Below are 19,630 nucleotides of genomic sequence, written 5' to 3' on the forward strand. Positions count from 1 at the left end.
CGAGAGCCTTCCTTCTGAGCTCTCACTCACGGTCACTTCTGGATGGGTTGTGAGACTCTAGATGGGTTGCAGACCCACCTGTTAACAAGGCTTCAGTTCTTCTTCTCCAGACAGCTCGTCATAGTGTTGAATGAGGGCATAGGATACATTCAGTCAAGAAGAGTTCCTATGGATCTCACATTCCTTACAGCATTCGAATTGCTTTAACTCCGGCTCATATGTTGTTACACGATCAGACTCTGGTCATGTGTTTACAGCAGAAATGCCACAAAGAAGAGCTGTTCTCATTTCAGGGATTCAAAGTTGGCAAAGATGTTCAGTTAGGCCTCATTAATAACACTGACCTTGAGCTGGTCATAGTGGGGCATGCCTTTAATCCCAACATTTGGGAGGCAAAGGCAGGCAGACCCCTGTGAGTTCAAAGCTAGTGTGGTCTACAAAGTGAGTACCAGGAGAAACACTGTCTTGAAAAACAAACAAACCAAAAACACACACAAATAACTCTGACCCTGCTTAGTTAGTGTCTTCCAAGGCTCTCTAACTTAAATGTGCCATTCTTCCTGTTGTGCTGAGTTTTGTCTTGCTGATGGTCTTAAGATTTTCTTTACCTAAATGAATTTTCACTGTGTGGCCTTAGTCATCACCATGACTTCAATCTCATTTGCTCACCCTTGCGATGGTTGCCAAATACTCATTCTGGTTTCATAATAGGGTCTCCTATTATGCTGTATTCAATTTTTATTCATTCACATCAGTACAGATCATTTCTACTCCGTTGCTTATAATTTGACACCGTCAGTGGGCTACATTTGTTCAATACATTATAATGTAGTACTTACATCTTTTGTTTTTGACGCTTATCTTGTCTTCCCTGCAGCCCGCGGGACTTTTTCCATCCAGATTCTTCATTTTCTCATAACCCTCAGATAACTCTCACCACTGTGCATGGAATACTTGTTAAAGTGCTAGGGTTCATTTTACACTTACGTGTGTGCATGATGTTATACTTTAATAACACTCTCAAGTCAGTCTCTTTCTAAGGGGGCATGGTTCCTTTTAGGGGAGGTTGCCATTTATACAGTAGTGTCTGGACCTATAAGATGCTCATTACTACTGGTGGATACTCTTGTAGGTCCCCAAATGTATACGTACATAGATGATACATGTTTACACACATAGCCACATACATTTACCTGTAATTGTTTGTAAACCTAAGTACATTTGTATTTATGCACATATATTCCTATAAAACCATGAGCTTATACCCATTTTTCTAATTTGATTGCACTGTCTCAGAGCCCACTCTAGCCTATGCCTTTTATACACTTATGAATATTTTCTCAGAGACTGAAAACTTCACATCTATCATCTTAAATTCACTTCCTTGTTCATTCAGCATTAACAATCCTGTAGTCATCCTGGGTCTCTCCTGCCTCCTCTTGTTCTACCCCCCATCAGATCTTCATCCTTAGCTACTGGGCCCACTCCATGTTATTGGCTACCTCACTATCTCATTGACTCCTCCACTATGAGAAGTTAAGAGAGCCTGGAAGGAAAACTACATGGAAAAGGGAACTGAGGAGCAATGACTTTAGTAGGTAAAAGTATGGGCAGACAGAAGGCCAGACTGAGAGTGTTGTTGGCAAGAAGAATCTTCAATTCCAGATGAGAAGAGTAGATAGAGTCTCTGAGGGACAAGGCTTACTGCTCCTTCAGAATATACATTGAAGTTCTGTTCACTTGGGTACCTGGTCTATTAGAATGTAAATGCCACAAGCAAGGATCTTTCCTTGTCCACTGGGATTATTCTCAGTGCCAAGGCAAGCCGCTGGCCTCACATACTATGTATTAAATTCAGGAAACTCAGATCATTCATTTGGATCCAGATTTTAGAGGTTAGAAGAAGAAGACTGAATTTAATTCTTGTTTGATGAGAATCCGTCAAACAAAGTCCATTATAGGAAGGGATGTACACTGTGTAGACTTTAGAAAGCTACCTCAGGAGACAATGAAAATGTCTCCTGATTAAAAAAAAATAATAGTTTAGAACCTGGGCAGTGGTGGTGCACTCCTTTAATCCCAGCACTCAGGAGGCAGACCAGGTGGATCTCTGAATTCAAGGCCAGCCTGGTCTACAGAGTGAGTTCCAGGACAGCCAGGGCTACACAGAGAAACCCTGTCTCAAGAAAAACCAAACACTAACATCTATATACATATACATACAAACAAACATACATGACATGTTCAGGGCAGTAGAGATGGCTTAGGAAGTTAAGACATTTATCGCCAAGCCCGATGACCTGATTTCAATCCCCAGGACCTACATGGTAGAAGGAGAAAACCAACTCCTACATGTTGCCCTCTGGCCTTGACATGTGGATCCTGGCATGTATATATACATCTGAATATATAAATATGTAAATAAATATCTTTTGAAATTATTAAAGTGAAGAAATGTTTAGAGATTTATGGTAGTGTTAGGAAGACTTTATATGGTTATCTATATTTGTGAGTACACATTTAAAAATGTACTGACTTCTTGTTTTATGTCTTAAAATAGTCTCAAATATATCATGAGAAAACCTTTAAATTTTTAAAATTCATTTTCTCTGAAAAACAATTTATTATCAATAGCTCTCATCTTTGAAGTAAAAACGCTTTTCTGAAATTCTGTTATCATTGCTAAAAGTTGCTTTCCTCCTAACGTTTTTTTGTAAAGCATTTAAAAATATGTTTAATTGTGATTGTCTAACGTACAATATTCTACTTAATTTTACATAGTCATTATAATTTGAGAGTCTTTTTCACGAATTATTTTCAGAGTTGGCTATATATTTCATAGGGGCCAGAGCCTTAAACATTGGTAATCCTTTCAATTGATCAGGGTAAATTGGTCTTAATGAGAATATTCAATCCTGGCTGGTCTCAAATGAGCAGTCCACATACTTCAGCATCCAGTGCTGCCAATTACAGGTATGCGTCACCGCACCCATTGGTCTTTCTGGGTCAAGTGCTTGTCCAGGCGTGTTTGAGACCTCATGATACTCAGTCATGGACAGGTCTTCCTCCATGATGGCAACATAAATGCCAAGGGCAGAAACAAGTAACTGCATCCAAAGGCAGAACCCAGAACCCCATTTTTGTTTGTACTGAGCTTCCTATCTCACTCCCAGTTCCCAAAGAGGTAACATGAAAGACCCATCACATGCATCTACACACACAGTGAGCTACACTCAAGGAGAACATGTCAGGGCTTAGAAGCCACTATGTGTTTTAAAGATTGATTTATTACTTTTATTACATGTAGGAGTGTTTTACCTGCATGTATTTAGGTACACTGCATATGAGCCCGACGCTTAAGGAGGTCAGCTGATGGAGCCAACTCCCCTGGAACTGAAGCTCCTGATTGGTTATTAGTAGTTGTGTGGGTTCTAGGACCAGGTCAGGACACTCCCTCTGCAAGGCCATAAAGTATTTTTATCTACCAAGCATCTCTGCAGCCCAGCTGCTGTTTTTATATAAGGAACAGGTTGTTTCTTGGTAGTGAGATGTTACCTATCCTTTAAGGCTACTGTGGAAACATAACCTGGAAGGGGCCTGGAGAAAGACTTCTCTGTCTTGGCTTCTCCTAAAGGAAATTCAGTGATGCTAAGGCCCTGTGGAGAGTTCCAGAATATTATGTCAGGAGAAAAACACACAAGCTCCTAAACTGAATTAAACTAAATCCAAAACACACTTTCATCTGGGAAAAAAATCAGAAATTTTGCTACATTTCTGTCTAGATAATGCTAAAGACAAAATTTGTCATCCTACTATTGATGTGCCTGGAAGCATAACTGAGAATTTAGTGGGATTAATTGAAAGTCATTACTTTGAGTATTAAATTTTAAGTTTCAGATTAGCTTTTCATAGTTGAACACTACAGAGCTTTTATAGTTTGCTTCAAATAAAATGAACAAATTATATTTGAAGACCTATCAGCCGCATTTAGTGGTGCGTGCCTTTAATCCTGGTACGTGTCGGGGCAGAGGCAAGTAAATCTTTGTGAATTAGAGGCCACTGTTGTCTACACAGTGAATTCTAAGACATTCAGAACTACACAGTAGAGAGACCCTTTCTGAAGGAAAGAAGGAAGGGAGGGAGGGAGGGAGGGAGGGAGGGAGGGAGGGAGGGAGGGAGGGAGGGAGGGAGAGAGGGAGGGAAGGAGGGAGGAAGAAAGGGGGGGAGAAAGAAAGAGATAAAGAAAGAGATAAGAGAAGGAAAAGGGGAAAGGGGGAAAGGGGAAGGGAAGAAGAGGAGAAGGAGGGAGGAAGGGAGGAGAGGAAGGAGGGGAAGGTGTGGGTGTTTGAATATGCTTAGTTCAGGAAGTAGCACTATTAGAAGGTGTGGTCTTGTTGGAGAGATCTCCAAGACTCTGCTCCTAGCCATGTGGGAGACAGTCTTCTGACTGCCTTTGGAACTAGATGTAGAACTCTCAGCTTCTCCTGCACCATGCCTGCTTGGATACTGCCATGTTCCCTCCTTGATGATAATGGACTGAACCTCTGAACCTGTAAGCTAGCCCCAGTTAAATGTTGTCCTTTATAAGAGTTGCCTTGGTCATGGTATCTCTTCACATCAATAAAACCCTAAAACAGAAGGGAAAAAAGGGAGGGGTGGGGAGGGGAGGTGGAAAGGAGAGGAAGGGAGGGAAGGGAAGAGAAGGGAAGGGAGAAAACCTGACTGTGGCAGTAGTATAGTAACTCCCTTCAGCACCAATAGTGACAAAGTTCCTTGAGGGCTTACTGTATGTACATCAAGTACCACACCAAAGTGATCACTCAGGGCTATCAGTGACCCTCTGGTTAATACACTCGGGGCTATCAGTGACCCTCTGGTTATCCATAAGAAGAAACTGGGCATGCTGGAGAAGTGATGGCTCAGCAGTTAAGAGGACTGCATTTGGTTGCCAGCACCACATGAAGGCTCACAACTGCAATGGCAGCTCCAGGGGATCTGACACTGTCTTCCAGCCTCTTACAGCACTAAGCACTCACATGGTACACAGACATAAGTAAAGGCAACACACACACACACATAGCATTTAAAAAGTAGTAATACAAGAGGAAATTGAGGCAAGAAAAAGTTAAATAATTCCCCTGAGGTTACGTGGTTGCAGTGTTAAATAGGATGTGTTCACTGTGGTTGACAGAAAACTGCCAACAAGAGATACATATGATGTGATAATACAGGAAGAGCAGGGATATGGAAGGTTTCAGAACTAGCAAGTTTGGGGGCATCTACTGCTCTGCCACTAAACCAGTGTCTCCTCTGCTGCTCCTCGGAGGACGAGTAAGAGAAATGTCTACACTTTGCATCAGAGTCCCCGTTTCTATTGGGTTTTCTTGGCTCACTTGCTTGCATCCTTCCTTCCTTCCTTCCTTCCTTCCTTCCTTCCTTCCTTCCTTCCTTCCTTCCTTCCTTCCTTCCTTCCTTCCTTTCTCCCTCCCTCCCTCCCTCCCTCCCTCCCTCCCTCCCTCCCTCCCTCCCTCCACACAGCCCCAGCTGATATTTTGGAAACAAAGGGTGGTGATCAGTTTGATCAAGCTGATAAGTATGTCCAGAGAGTGAGCTTCCTTATTGACCATTTACGATGCTTACTGTTATTGAGCCATGGAAAGGATGTGCAGAGGCTGACGCTTGGCTTCTGCCAACATTTCAGGAGTAGAGTTTGATAGTCATAGGATGGAATTCTCTAAAGCAGGGCTCAAGCCTTCTGGCTTTAGAGCCTGCTAGAATTTCTTCAAACTATTGATAACCCCAAAGAACTTTGGTTTACATTCATTGTATCTATTGATAGTTGTCATAGTCAAATTAGAAAGAAATATTTATAATAACTCATTTAGCATAGTGATAAAAACCATGTGTTAATATAAATAACAAACTTCAAAGAAAATGTAACCATATTTTTCAGAACTCAAACTTAAAGGTGAAAAGTGTCAGTGTTTTCAATTTGGCAAATCTTTTTTATGCCTGGCTTTAAGGCAGGCAAATGATTCATCTGAGCTGCTTCTGTATTCTATCAGGCACACAGCTTGGAGTAACTGGCACAAGTCAGTGAACTACTATGAGAAAATTATAGGGAGAATGACAAATTCCTTATATTATGAATAATTTTCCTCTCGTGGATTCTCCTATGGAGTGTTCTGGAACCCCAAAGGTTCTTAGATCATTCCAGGAGAATCTCTATCTTATGCCATAAATAAATTATAATCATCTTTATCAATAACAGGATAAGATATTAAGAGAATAGATGTAAGGTCATCATATGCCAGAAAAGTGAGTGGGGGGGGGGTGCACAGAGAGGAGAGCCTCGCAGTGCAGGAAGCCTGATAACAAGGCTGAGTCCCCAGCTCATGCATGACCAGATAGCCCAGAAGTCCTTACTTCATGACCTCTTAGAGTAATGTGAATATAACAAATGTACCTCCAAATACGATTGCTTGCCTTCTTCTAAGGAAATTTAACACCTCTCTTCTCTTTTCAGGCTGGCTATTTCAGATGATTTAAAGGTTGGCTTCTTTACTTCAGACCATGCTACTCAGACAGACTGCAGTGAAGTTTTTCCATTGAAAGATTTGACTCAATCCACAGAAAAGTTAATGCGTGTAAGTCTTGTGTGACATCTAAGATGAGTTTATGTATTATTTGCCTTTGGGGGGGTCAGTTTTTGTGAGGGAGGGGTTGCTGTAATCTAGCCCTGAGATCAAGCTCAGTGCTTCGTGGAGGTTATGAAGCACTGTCAATGAACAACACCCTAGACGTGTATGCTCATACATATCTTAGTTACAATACTGAAATAATTGACAGTTTCAAAAGATGAAGGTCTTTGGGAAAATGAGTAGGGTGACAGTTGTATTCCTTTTAAATTTTAAAGATTTATTTTAATTCCGTGTACATGTTTTGCCTGATGTATGTCTGTGGACTACCTGTATGCCTGAGGTCAAATCCCCTAGAACTGGAGATACTGATGGTTGTGTGCCACTCTGTGGGTGCCAGGAACTGAACCCAGACTCTGTGGGAACAATAAGTGCTCTAAACCAATGAGCCACCATTTCAGTTGTACTTTTTAACTGATGGAAGCCATAATCTATATTTGTCATGTTTGTGTCTTACTTGTATATGTGAGTCTGCTTACATATGTGGGATTTCTATTCTTTTGACAGCTGTGAATATTTTCTGCTTAAGATACACTAAGAAAAGTGGAGAGAATTTTACATATAAATAACTGTAGTCAGTGAGACACTAAATAACTTTCTACTGGTATAGCTTTATCAAATCATATCATTCCTCCTAAATCTTTAGAGACTGAAAAAGAGTAGAGCATTTCATAGTATAAGATATTGAGTTATTAAAACCACCACAGGAATTGGCATACTATTATAAATAGTCTTAGTTGCCTTAATTTTATTTTTTATCTATTTGGAGATCATGCTATATCTACATATAAAGATCTTCCACATAGTTGAATAGTGTAATACATTCCTGGGATCCCAGCTAATCAGGAAACAGGGGAGTCACTTGTTTGAGGCCAGCCTGGGCAACTTTGTGAAATACTATATCAAAAGTTAAATTAAAAACAAAAGGGAAGCCGGGTGTGGTGGCGCACGCCTTTAATCCCAGCACTCGGGAGGCAGAGGCAGGCGGATTTCTGAGTTCGAGGCCAGCCTGGTCTACAGAGTGAGTTCCAGGACAGCCAGGGCTATACAGAGAAACCCTGTCTCGAAAAACCAAAAAAAACCAAAAACAAAAAACAAAAAAAAACAAAAGGGAAAACAAAGAAAAACTGGGAAGGGAGCATAATATGAGAGTGTTTCTCCAGCACGTGCAAGGTGAGCATAGTGTGGGGGTGTTTGTCCAGCTTGTCCTGGATCTCATATTCTGTACCTTGTTTATGTCACAACTATGTCACAAGATGTACAACATATATTTCTCTATCCCTGCAGTGACGGACAGTTTCTAATCTCCTGTGATGAATAATCCTGCACACTCTCAAGCGCCAGGAAATCTGCAGTGTAAATTCTTAAAAGGGAATTTGTGAGTCAGAGCATACATACATTAGTCACCTTGGAGGGCATGACCAAACAGCCCTGCTGAGAGAGACTGCACCAGTTCTCTCTGCTAAGAGCTTTTGAAGATGTTCCCTAGCTACACACTTGTCACTTTATCATCTGCTTTTAGAAAGGCCTATTTTCCAGCAATATCTTTATCAATTTCTTTCTTGATAGCTGGGTGTACCCATACTAAGTTTTAGTCAGGAGGACTGAGATGGCAGTGGCATGTGAAGCTTCGGGAACCTTTGAGACAGTTCATAAGCACTGGCTTGCCTGCCCTTGCCTCCTCTTCTGGTTCCTCCTTCCCACCTCCCTCTCTTCTGCCCCAGGATTTTATCTAATCCCAACCATATCCCTATATTCCCACCTGTAAATACATAGTCACATTGAGGTTTCACTGTCTTAAAGTCTTATGATTGAGATTAGACTCTCACATAAGTTTTGGAAGGAACAGGCCACACTCAAACCCTAACACTCCACTGGCATATCTTAGTTTTCAAATTAGACATCACTTTGAAAACCTAGACACAATGAGAGAGAATGAATAGACTTCTCCAATATACCATACCTGAGAGATAATCTTCAAAGAAAAGCTGGGGACCAGGTCAAATGGCTGGAACCAAGGAATGTGCTGGAAAACTGGCACCCAGGGTCCCACTCTCTACACTAATGATTTTTTATTTGGTAGATTATTACATCACTTCACGTGGATTTTGGGTTCCTCAAAGATTTGGTTCAACTGAAGTTCGAGGAACGACTTAAAGAGGAGTCTTGGAAAATTGTTGGTATGCTCTGTGACAAAATGTTAGAGGTGAAGAGGCATTACCAGCAGGTGGGTGCTCTCTCATCCTCTCTTTGGTACTTGGGTTGATTTTGCCTTTGATATGAGTGCAAACATGGTAACCCACCAGTGAGGCTGTTGCTATGTACCATGTGTCTCTAGGAACTTTGGTGAAGACCTCACAGATGACCTCAATAGTCTTCCAATTTACCTTGTATAATGGGTTTAATTACTACAGATAAACAGGTTAATTTGCTCACAATTACCAGGCAGGCAGCAGAACTTTAGAGTCTGTGCCAGATGCTTGCTTTTGAAGTTTTAAAGAATATAATACTTTTGTTTATTCTTCAATAATTTCATGCATATATAGAATGTATTTTAACCATATCTATTCCAACTTCCCCCAACATATGCGCACCATACTTTCATGTCTTCTTATTATTATGATGGATCTGATCAGTCTAATTAGGGCAGTACTCCATGAATATATGCAGCTATCAGTGGCCATAGAGCCAAAGGAAAATGGCCTCCTCCCCCCACCCACCCACAGTACTAAAAGCTGTTCAGCTAGGGCGGAACTCCATGAGATCCTCCCTACCCATATTGGAATGTTGACCTGTGAAATCTTATGCAGGTCTTGTTTAGGTGGATGTTAGCTGCTGCAAACTCATGGCTATGGTGGCCTTGTCACATGGAGAACACAGCATCTCACAGCACCTCTCCATATTCTCTGGAGTATACACTCTTTCAGCTCCCTCTTCATGCTTTCTGAAATTTGGAGGGATAACACAGGTATCTTATTTAGGACTGAACATTTATGTATTCTCAGCAATTTGACTACTTGTGTGTCTCTGCACTGATGGCTGCCACTGCAAACAGAAATCTCCAAGGTTCAGAGCATCACTAACTTATGGATATAAAAATAAATGTTGAGAAGGTCTTATTCATTAAGCTATTGGGGCTTTTTAGAAAGACAGTTTAACACCATGCCTGTTTTAAAAAGTCATAGTAGTAGGTTACCCACTCCTGGACCCTATGACTTGAGCCATAATAAAATTATTTTATTATTTTGTGTATGGGTGTTTTCCTGTGTGTATATCTGCTCCCTGTGTGTGGTGTCTGGTGCCTATGTAGAAGAGGGTGTTGGAACTGGAATTCTATTCCCATGAACATTTTTGTGGGTTTTGGGAATCCAACCCCAGTCCTCTAGAAAAGCAGCCAGTACTCTTTAAACATTGAGCCATCTTTCCAGCCACAGCCATTGGTTTATGGTAGCTGTCATGCATTCTGTCCCTTGAAACATGCTTCAAATCCAATCAGAAAACAATTGATTTCCCCCCCCCCCCATAGCAGTCATGCTGTGATTACAACTGTGGTTACATCTTGCCTGGCAGGTCAGTGTTATACCTGCAGGGTTTACCACTGGGTGAGACCATTGATGACTTTGCTCCCCAAGTAGCCTGCATTTTGAAAGTTACCCAGCAGGGAAGAGGTTTCCAAGTCTGCTCCAGGGTGATTTCTCTATGCACTAAATACATAGAGGATGCAAAGATGTTCTGTGTTTTCAGGAGCGAGATCTTATCATCTAGTTACAATGGGCGAGTCGGAGCCATCAGTGGCACCAGACTGTGTTGTTGGAGAGTCCTCTGTATCCCAATTGATGAGTAGGTCAGAGGAAGGTGTCCCATACCTGTCATTTTCACTTAATAATTGTCTACTGGTACTGGTACATAGGCTTTCAGACTGATCCTTTTCCTCCATCCAGTTTTGTATGTCCATTGGTATCAACCTTGTCTGCTCACATTTGGGCTGTCATGCTGGTGAATCTGTCCGACGTTTATGTCACATATGTTCTGCGTTCTCTCAATTTGTCTTCTTTCCCTCCTCCTTAACATGGGAGTTCTCTAGCTCCCTGACCACCACAGACACTACAAAAAAAAAAAAAAAATTAAAACCAAGCCAAGCTAATGTCCGCAGATAAGAACATGTTATTTATCTCTGGGGGCCCGGCTGAGTTTACTTAGTATATTCTCTAGTTCCATCCACTTTCCTTTAAACTTCACATTTCTTTGCTATTGAATAAAATTCCATCGTGTATATGCAGCATATTTCATTATCATTAATCAACTGATAAACACTTAGGCCGATTCTGTTTCCTAAGCATTGTTAGTAGAGCAATGATAAGTGAAGATGAGCAAGAATCACTGTGGGAGATTATGGAGTCCTTTGGGCATATGCCCCGGAGTGGTTAGCTCAGTCATGTGGTAGCTCTGTTTTTAGCTTTGTGAGACACCTCCACTGCCTTACAGAGTTGCTATACCAAATTACACTTTCATCATGAGTAGGTAAATGTTCTCCTCGCCCCACACCCTCAACATCTTTTGTTGTCTTTTGATGATAGCCATTATTCTGACTCGAGTGATCTCAGAGTGGTTTGATTTGCATTGCCCTTAATGGATAATAATGTTGAAGACTTTTTAAAATGTTTATTAGCCATTTATGACTTTTGTTACTTTGAAAACTTTCTGTTCAGTTCCACAGACCTTTTTTTTTTTTTAATTAGGTTGCTACTTTGATGTTTAGTTTCTTGAAGATTGTTTTGTTTTTTGTTTTTGTTTTTGTTGTTCTTGTTTTGCAAATTCTAGATGCTAATCCTCTGTTGGATAACCAACCAACAAAGATTTTCTTCCACTTTGTAGACTGCCTCTCTACTCATTTGACAGTTTTCTTTGCCCTACAGAAACTCTTAATTTTATGAGATTTTATTTGTCAGTTGTTGGTCATATTTCTGAGTGAACTTCTTTCTATGCTTGTCTTTTTCTATGCACTCGCCTCTTTCCTTAGCAGTTGGAGCATGTCAGCGCTTGTCTTAAGGTTCTTGGTTCATTTGGAGTTGATTTTTGTGTAGAGTTGGAGACAGCAAAGTGTCCAGTTTCATTCTTCTACATGTTGATACCCAGTGTTCCCAGAATCATTTATTAAAGGTACTATCCTTTTTCCAATGTGTATTTCTAGTGTCCTCATAAAACTAAACAAAAGCACCAAAAAATAAAACAAGAAAAAAGGTAGCTGTAGTCACAGAAAGTTATATAGCAGTTTTCTATCCTAGTCAATTGTGATGGTTTGTATATGCCAGGTCCACAGAGTGGCACTATTAGAAGGTGTGGACCTCTTGGAGTGGGTGTGGCCCTCTTGGAATAGGTGTGTCACTGTGGGTGTGGGCTGTAAGACCCTCATCCTAGCTGCCTGGAAATCAGTCTTCCACTAACAGTTTTCAGATGAAGATATAGAACTGTCAGCTCTTCCTGAACCATGCCTGCCTGGATGCTGCCCTGCTTCCACCTTGATAACAGACTGAACTTCTGAACCTGTAAGCCAGCCCAATTAAATGTTGTCCTTATAAGAGTTGCCTTGGTCGTGGTGTCTGTTAACAGCAATAAAACCCTAATTAAATCATCTATTGATACATAAATATGTGTTTGTCCAGTACCGTGCTGTTTGTATCACTGTGCCACTGTAGAATAAAATGAAATCGGGACTGGTGATAGCTCTATTGTATTCTTTTTACTCAGGATGGTTCTGGCTATCCTGGCTTTTTTGTGCTTGCATATGAATTTTAAAGTAGTTTTCATTGTTATGACTCTGAAGGACAGTGCTGGAACTTTGAGATTGCAGTGGCTGGGTTTGCTTTAGTTAGGGCAGCCATTTCTACAGTACCGATACTTCTGATCCAGGAACATGGGAGTATCTCCATCTTCTACTGTCTTCCTCAATTTCACTCCTCGGTGCTTTAAAGTTTTTGTTGTGGAGATCTTTCACTTCCTAGGTTAGGTTTATTCCAAGGTTGGGCTCTTGTTTCTTGTTTTGTTTTCTTTTTTTCTTTTTTTCATTGTTATCTTTGTTTGTTTAAAACTTTGGAGACTGGAACTGCTCCTTTCATTTGTCCTCAGTATTTTTGTTATTGCTACATAGGAAGGCTGCTCATTTTTGTATGATGATCCTAGGAATTTGCCAGTAAAATATTTAGATATAGAACCATATCGTTTCAAATAAGGATAGTTCAGCTTTTTTATTTTATATTTATATACTTTAAAAAATATGCACAAAGCATAAGTCTGTGGGAACGGATGTGCCCATGTGAGTATGGGTACTTACAGAAAGCAAATGTCACATCCCTTAGAGTTGGGGTTAGAGGGGTTTGTGACCTACCCAGCATGTGTGCTGGGATCTGAACTCTGGTCCTCATGATTGAGCAACAAGTGATCTTAACCCCTGAGCTGTACCTCCAGCTCTTATATTCCTTTTATTTGCTTCTCTTGTCTTATTATAGCTAGACTTCCAGTGCTAATTAAATATTAGTGGAGAAAGTAAGTACCCTGGTCTTGTTCCTGACTTCACTGAAAATGCTGTGCGTTTTTGCCATTTAAAATATTTTGATTATATTAAGGAGATCTGTTTAAATTGGTTTAATTTTGGTCATATTTACCAAAATAAACTGGGTCTTCTCCTTCCTTGTTTTGGCTCATATGTAGGGGGTGCCCATGTGGAGGTCAGATATCCTCTCTGTTCATGATTCAGATTCACGGGCTCAAACACAGGTCTTCAGGGTTAGTAGAGTTCTTTTACTTTGGGAGCCATCTTGCATGCTTTCTTTGGGTAATTTGGCCAAAAGTTTGTCAACCACGATTTCATTTTCAAAGAACCAACTCTGTTTCATTAATTCTTTGTATTGGTTTTGTTACTTGTTTGTTACTAGGTCATTAATTTCTGCCTTGATTTTAATAATTTCTTTCCAGCTACCGACTTTTTCTAGGGCCCCTGGTCAGACTGATCTACACAATGAGACTTGTAATTTTATGTATTATTATGTCATGTGTGTGTGTGTGTGTGTGTGTGTGTGTGTGTGTGTGCGTGCGACTGGTATTATTTTAGTGCTATAAAAAAAGATTCATGTTTTAGTGACCACTTCATAGTAAATACTTTGCTTAACATTTTGAATACACTTATATAACCTACAAATCTATCCAAATCCCCAAATGGAATTCCTGTTATCCCTGAGATACAAATTTTAGAAACTAAACTTGTCAAGGTTAATCTTGCATATCAGCTCAAACCATGGGTGGGGGTACAGTATGTAAGTTCAATCCTTTCTGACTCTAACACTTATTTGTTGTTTACACACTATGCTAGAATCAGAATAATGGTTATGAGAATAAAGGATTTTTTTTAAAAAAGTGTTTCATTTTTACCCTACACAGATATAATCAAATTTATTTGATTTTTATAGATCAAGAAGATAACCTTCTTTTTATGAGCCTATCCTATTCAAAACTACAAGGACTATTGGCTGGAAAGAGGGTTCAGTGGTTAAGAGCACTGGCTACTCTTTCATGAGACTGGGTTTTGAGTCCCAGCACACTCATGGCAGCTCACAACCACCTGGAACTCCAATTCAATGGGCTCTGACACCCTCTTCCAGTCTCCCTAGGCACCAGACACACAAGTGGTACAATGAGACACAGATGTGCATGCAAGAAAGACACCAAACACATCTAAAAAGGTTAAAATTAAAAACAAAAATGATAAAAGGGATTATAACAACACATGAATACAAGTGGCTCTTACTCCGTGGCAGTTTTAGGACTTCAGTTGATGTGTATAATGAGACTCTGTCAGATTATCTATATCTTATGCAGAGCATCTTTGCATTGCTCTTGGTTAAGAATGGATAAAAATTACATTTGTTACAATAGCTGCCATATAGAAGAAACTACGATAAATGGAAATTCTCAAGAGGTGGATGCGTTGGAAGATGAATCGTTGCTATGCCTTCTTCCCTGGGAAGTGTGGGCTGTATTCTGAAGTGCAATGGTGCTTATTGCATTTATTTTTGTTTTGTAGGGAGAAGATATCATGAGAAAAAGCTTTCAACAGCAGCTATGTGATGCCATAGCTATTATCAAAGGAATGTACAAGGTGAGTGTCAGATGTTGCCAAGGACAAGGCAGACTTTGGCTCCTGCATGTGCCAGGAGTGGAGCTCACCTTGATTTCTCAGTCTGTACTTTTTAGCTTTGAAGGTATGTTTTCAAAAATCTCAAGTCATCTCAGAGACTTCTGGCTTAGGCTGTTCATGCTCACGTTAAATGTACCAAAAATACCACCACACAATGACAGACAAAACTTTCTAGAAACTGGAAACTTGCATCTCATTTCCTGAGCACCTGAGCAAGGACCCAAATCATCCAAAGTTCCTTGGTGAAGAAGCAACTAAAGACAAGAAGGTCAGATGTTCATAAGACAAGTGTTCAAAAGATGAGTCATGAATACTAGTGACTGGCCTGTGGCCCTTGATAAAGTAACCTTCCGGATGAAGGATACGACTGTGTGCCCACTATGGTGCTTCATTCCTGCATGGAGTGGAAAAATACACACTTTCAAAGATGACTTTTAGACTTAGTAAGTGCCTTATGCCTCACTGTTTTATTTACATCTACAATCTCATCTTGCATTTCAATATACTTCAGTGAATAATTATTTATACTAATAATTATTATACTAATGGATGACTGGCTCACTGATCATGTTTGTTTGCATAGCATTTGGCACATCTGTATTTAACTGTGTAACTACATATTCTGTGAGAGAAGATAAGGATGATGGCTCTTTCACTGGTGTGGCCATTCTCTCCTTGTAGCTCTGTGCATGACTTATCATTAACCATCAGTCAGTAATCATGAGTGGATATCTGTGGCTGTTGGTGTTGCTTGCTTTTCAATCATTCTTACCAGCTGCACATCCTCTCCTCTTCTTTAAACTCGCGGAAGCATTTGCACTTTTATAGAATCTGAAAACATTATTTCTACCCTAGCTTTCTTTGTAGCAATGATGCAGACACCAGAATTCAGGTCTGGTCAATAGCATCAGCAGATGAGCTGCTGATGCAATATTAAATCAATCTGCTCTAACGTCTCCATAGGTGCTTGTGCCTTCTCTACACTCACCCAATTGGTTTGAATTCACAGATGAAAGACACACATTCACACGCGTGTGCATGCGCAGCCTTCTATTTTAACACATCCTTAGCAGCTCAATGGCTGAGTCATTCTTACTAACCCAGACCCAATCATGTTCCCCAATCATGGATCCTCAGACAAGGTCAGAGAAGGGGAAGCCCAAAGCCCTCCTAGTAAAGGGAATCCTCCATTTTGTGCCAAGATCAGATGAGCTATCAGGTCATGGTAGACTTCAACTTTAATTAGCAGAGTTTTCCCACAAGCTACCATGAGTTAGAATCCTTTCTTGTGAGGTTATGAACCTATGGAACAGAGATAAAGACAACTCTGCCACTGATGCCATTATTCCCTAAGCCAGAATGTCAATCCTTATTGTAAGTAGCAGTCTTTTATGTCACTATCTGTTAGAAAGTGTGTTATGCCATTAACTGGTAAGTAGAAATAAACCAGGATCTTTATATTCACAGTAACATGCAATTTTCTGATTGTATTTGTCAGATAGATTACTTTTCTGATTGTTTTCTACTTGCATGGATTAGTTAAGAGTCAACAAACTGAATGTTTTAGAGAAAGTACTATGGAAGTAAACTGCCTGGGTTCAAATCCTGGCTTTACCACTTAATTGCTATGTGACTTTAGGTAAAGTACTTAATCAGTTTGCTTCTGTTCTCTCTGCTGTAAAATGAGACTAATGATGGCCTATACCAGCTAGACCAACATGCTCCAAGAGTAACACAGATTGAACTTTACAAGGCATTTAGAATAGTATCCAGACCATGGTGGGTAAAATCTAAGTGTAAAGTAGGTCGCTGCACATACTCATAGTCCTCCTGTCTTAGTGATGCTGTGTTTCTCTGTCTATCGTGAACCTATCTTAGCATGTGGGCTCACAGCCTTCTGCCTGCTGACTGAGTACAAGATGAAATGCTTTCATAACCTCCATAACCACTATTCATATTTGTTATGTTGAATCATATGAAATTCCCATTCTGGGAGTCAAAAATCAAATAACTTTCACACAATAAATAGTGTAAATAATCTTAATTATTTTAATACATCTAAAGCAAAGCAAGGAAGAAATTGCACAGGAAATGTATCTTTAAGTAAATCAAATCTTGGCATACAGTATCTTCAAATGAATACTCTCTGGTATGATACGCCAGATACTGACATTGTGAAGGAAGATGAGGTAGGAGTAAGCAGAGAGGGAGACCATAAATAAATCACAAAATATAAGTGTGCAGAGATAAACATATATAGTAGGATTTATGGGACTATCACAAATGAACAGCTATTTCTGCTGGTAACTTTGTGAAGACATCCCTGAGTAGGTAATACCTGTGCTGGGTATAAAATTACGGGACTTAGTGAACAAAACCTTTCATGATGTCTCCCTCTGAAGGTTGCACCTGTCTCCCTTTGTCCAATGTCTTATTTGACAAAAATAACTCAGAGTTGGTGGGCAAGAAATCTAATGGGAGTCTGGGCAGACAGTTATGCAAGCATATATTAGAATATTTTTTGTTGGCAAGCAAAAGAAATCTATCTTATTTGGTATTAGTCCCTTCCTCAAGCCAGTCTAGAACCACACCCAACCCAGGACATAATGTTAAGGAGAGGCCAACCCAGAAGGAGGAGTGCTGGTTAGGTAAAATTAGTTGAGCAAAATTGTTCCCCACATCTAATAGCATGTGAAGAGGATGGGACATGATCAGAGATCCATGTCTGTTTTATGTGTGCACATGAGCGTTTATGCAAAAGCCAGAGAAGGATGTGAAGAGTTCTACTTTCATCATCTTCTGCTTAATCACTCAGGGAACCTAAAATTTGACATTTTTTTCAGCTCTGTTGGCTGACCAGCATGCCCTAGAAATCTGTCTGTGCCCACATGGTGGAGTCAGAGATACATACACTGGGCCAGGCTTTTACATGGGTGCTACAGATCTGACCTCAGGTCCTCGTGCTTGCTCAGCTCTTAAAAGAGTTGTCTCCAGCTCTCAGATCACCTTTTTATTATGCATTAGTACATTTACATACACTTATAGTTTGTCCTTCATAATTTACAAATCTTCCATGTTTGAGGGTCTGGCAAGTATTGGCTCTCACAAGAACTAGATGGTACATGCTTTTGAACTTTATAATTTTTAACTATGAATTTCTGCTTTTCTGAGAGTCCTTTGAACCCTGGGATTGAGGGAGGTTTCTTCAGAGAATGTTTGCATTTGCTTCTGTGAGACTCTGTGGGTCTGTGCTGAATGAATGGAATCCTCAGCTGGAATGTGTGTTAGACTAGCCAGGTGTGTGAGCGTCAGAAGAAAGTGACTCAGAAGGCATTTGTTTTGTTTTTGTTTTTTCTTTCCTTGCCATTTTTATTCTTATAGCCAGTTTCCATGCAGGTACTGGCAGTGTGCGGTGGGTAAAGAGTTCAAGGTGGGTATTTTCTACAGTGAAAGGCCACCCATGCCCCTGAGTTGTCCCACCTTTAATAGGACACTCTTACAAAGACTCCTTGTCTTTTCTCTATGGCCGGTAGGGAGCTGGAACCCGATGCCATAGAATTCTCCTCCAGGACCTGAAAGATAGTGTAATGGGGATAATGTACATGTCTGAGAACCTAAGTGGAGATCCCAGCACTTCTGTAAGAAGTTCAGAGTAGCTGTGAGCCCTTCTGTAGTTGAAAGTAGAGAAAGGAAGACTGCTGAGGCTCCTGGGTGACCAGGTTCAGTAAGAGACTCTCTCAAACTGAGAAAGCAGAGAGTGACAGAGTAGAACCCAGAACACTCTTCTTTGACATCTGCATGGGACCTGTGTGCACTCTCCCCCCACCCCTGACATAAACACTGGTGTGCACCACTCCTACCCCACACCAATGTGCACCCACCTACACATACCAATGTGCAATCCACACACACACACACACACACCAGTGTGCACCCACACACATACACATTAGCATGCACTTAAAAACACACATCAGCGCACCTCCCCCCACACACATAATAGTGTGCATCCCCTCACAAACACCAGTGTGCATCTCCCCACACACACCAGTGTGCACTCTCACTCACACACACCAGTGTGCAACCCACACTCACACCAGCGAGCACTTAAGCACACACATCAGTGCACCTCCCCACACACCCATAACAGTGTGCATCCTCCCACAAACACTAGTGTGCACCCACATACATACACACCATTTTACACACACACACCCCCCAATGTGCAATACATACCAGTGTGCACCCACCCCCCAACCCCCTGCACACACACAAGAATTCTCTGGAATTTTTGTTTACAGTAAGAGTAATTCAAACATTTATGGCTTATTAGAACAGGTATTAATCATCATTCATGTCTTCTAACATACATCAAATGTTCAAAAGTACGACAGAATAATGACCATTACTCTTCATAAGTACAATTTCTATTTCTGGGAATGGAAAAAGGAAGTAGTAAATTCTGCCTGTTACCAACTTTTCATAAACATGTGCTAGTTCACCATGTTTAAGTAAACCACATTAGTTGTGGTTAGGTGCTTTATCAGATGAAAACATTTGTTTATATTAGGTTAAGTTAAAGTCTTTATTTGAATCTTCTCTTGGGCTTGTTAGCTTTGATTTGACTCATGACCTCACAAGCCTTGTTATTCCTGGCCACCTACTTTGCTCAGGCTTAGTCATATGGAAACAGGTGAGCCTTGAAATTTTAACCATCTACAAGAGTAACCAACTCTTTGCT

General features: G+C 40.5%; 1 protein-coding gene across 1 annotated transcript in view; it reads left to right on the plus strand.

The window, feature by feature from the left end:
* CUNH10orf67 (chromosome unknown C10orf67 homolog) overlaps positions 1-19,630 on the plus strand; it is a 99,498-nt gene that overhangs the window by 4,829 nt on the left and 75,039 nt on the right. Inside the window, exons 2-4 of the mRNA XM_021155844.2 lie at positions 6,527-6,647; positions 8,782-8,925; positions 14,776-14,850. Coding sequence (XP_021011503.1) covers positions 6,527-6,647; positions 8,782-8,925; positions 14,776-14,850 — 340 coding nt within the window. The remainder of the gene's footprint in view (positions 1-6,526; positions 6,648-8,781; positions 8,926-14,775; positions 14,851-19,630) is intronic.

This window comes from Mus caroli, unplaced genomic scaffold (genome assembly GCF_978045245.1).
Source record: "Mus caroli unplaced genomic scaffold, Mus_caroli_1 scaffold_2, whole genome shotgun sequence".
Lineage (NCBI taxonomy): Eukaryota > Metazoa > Chordata > Mammalia > Rodentia > Muridae > Mus > Mus caroli.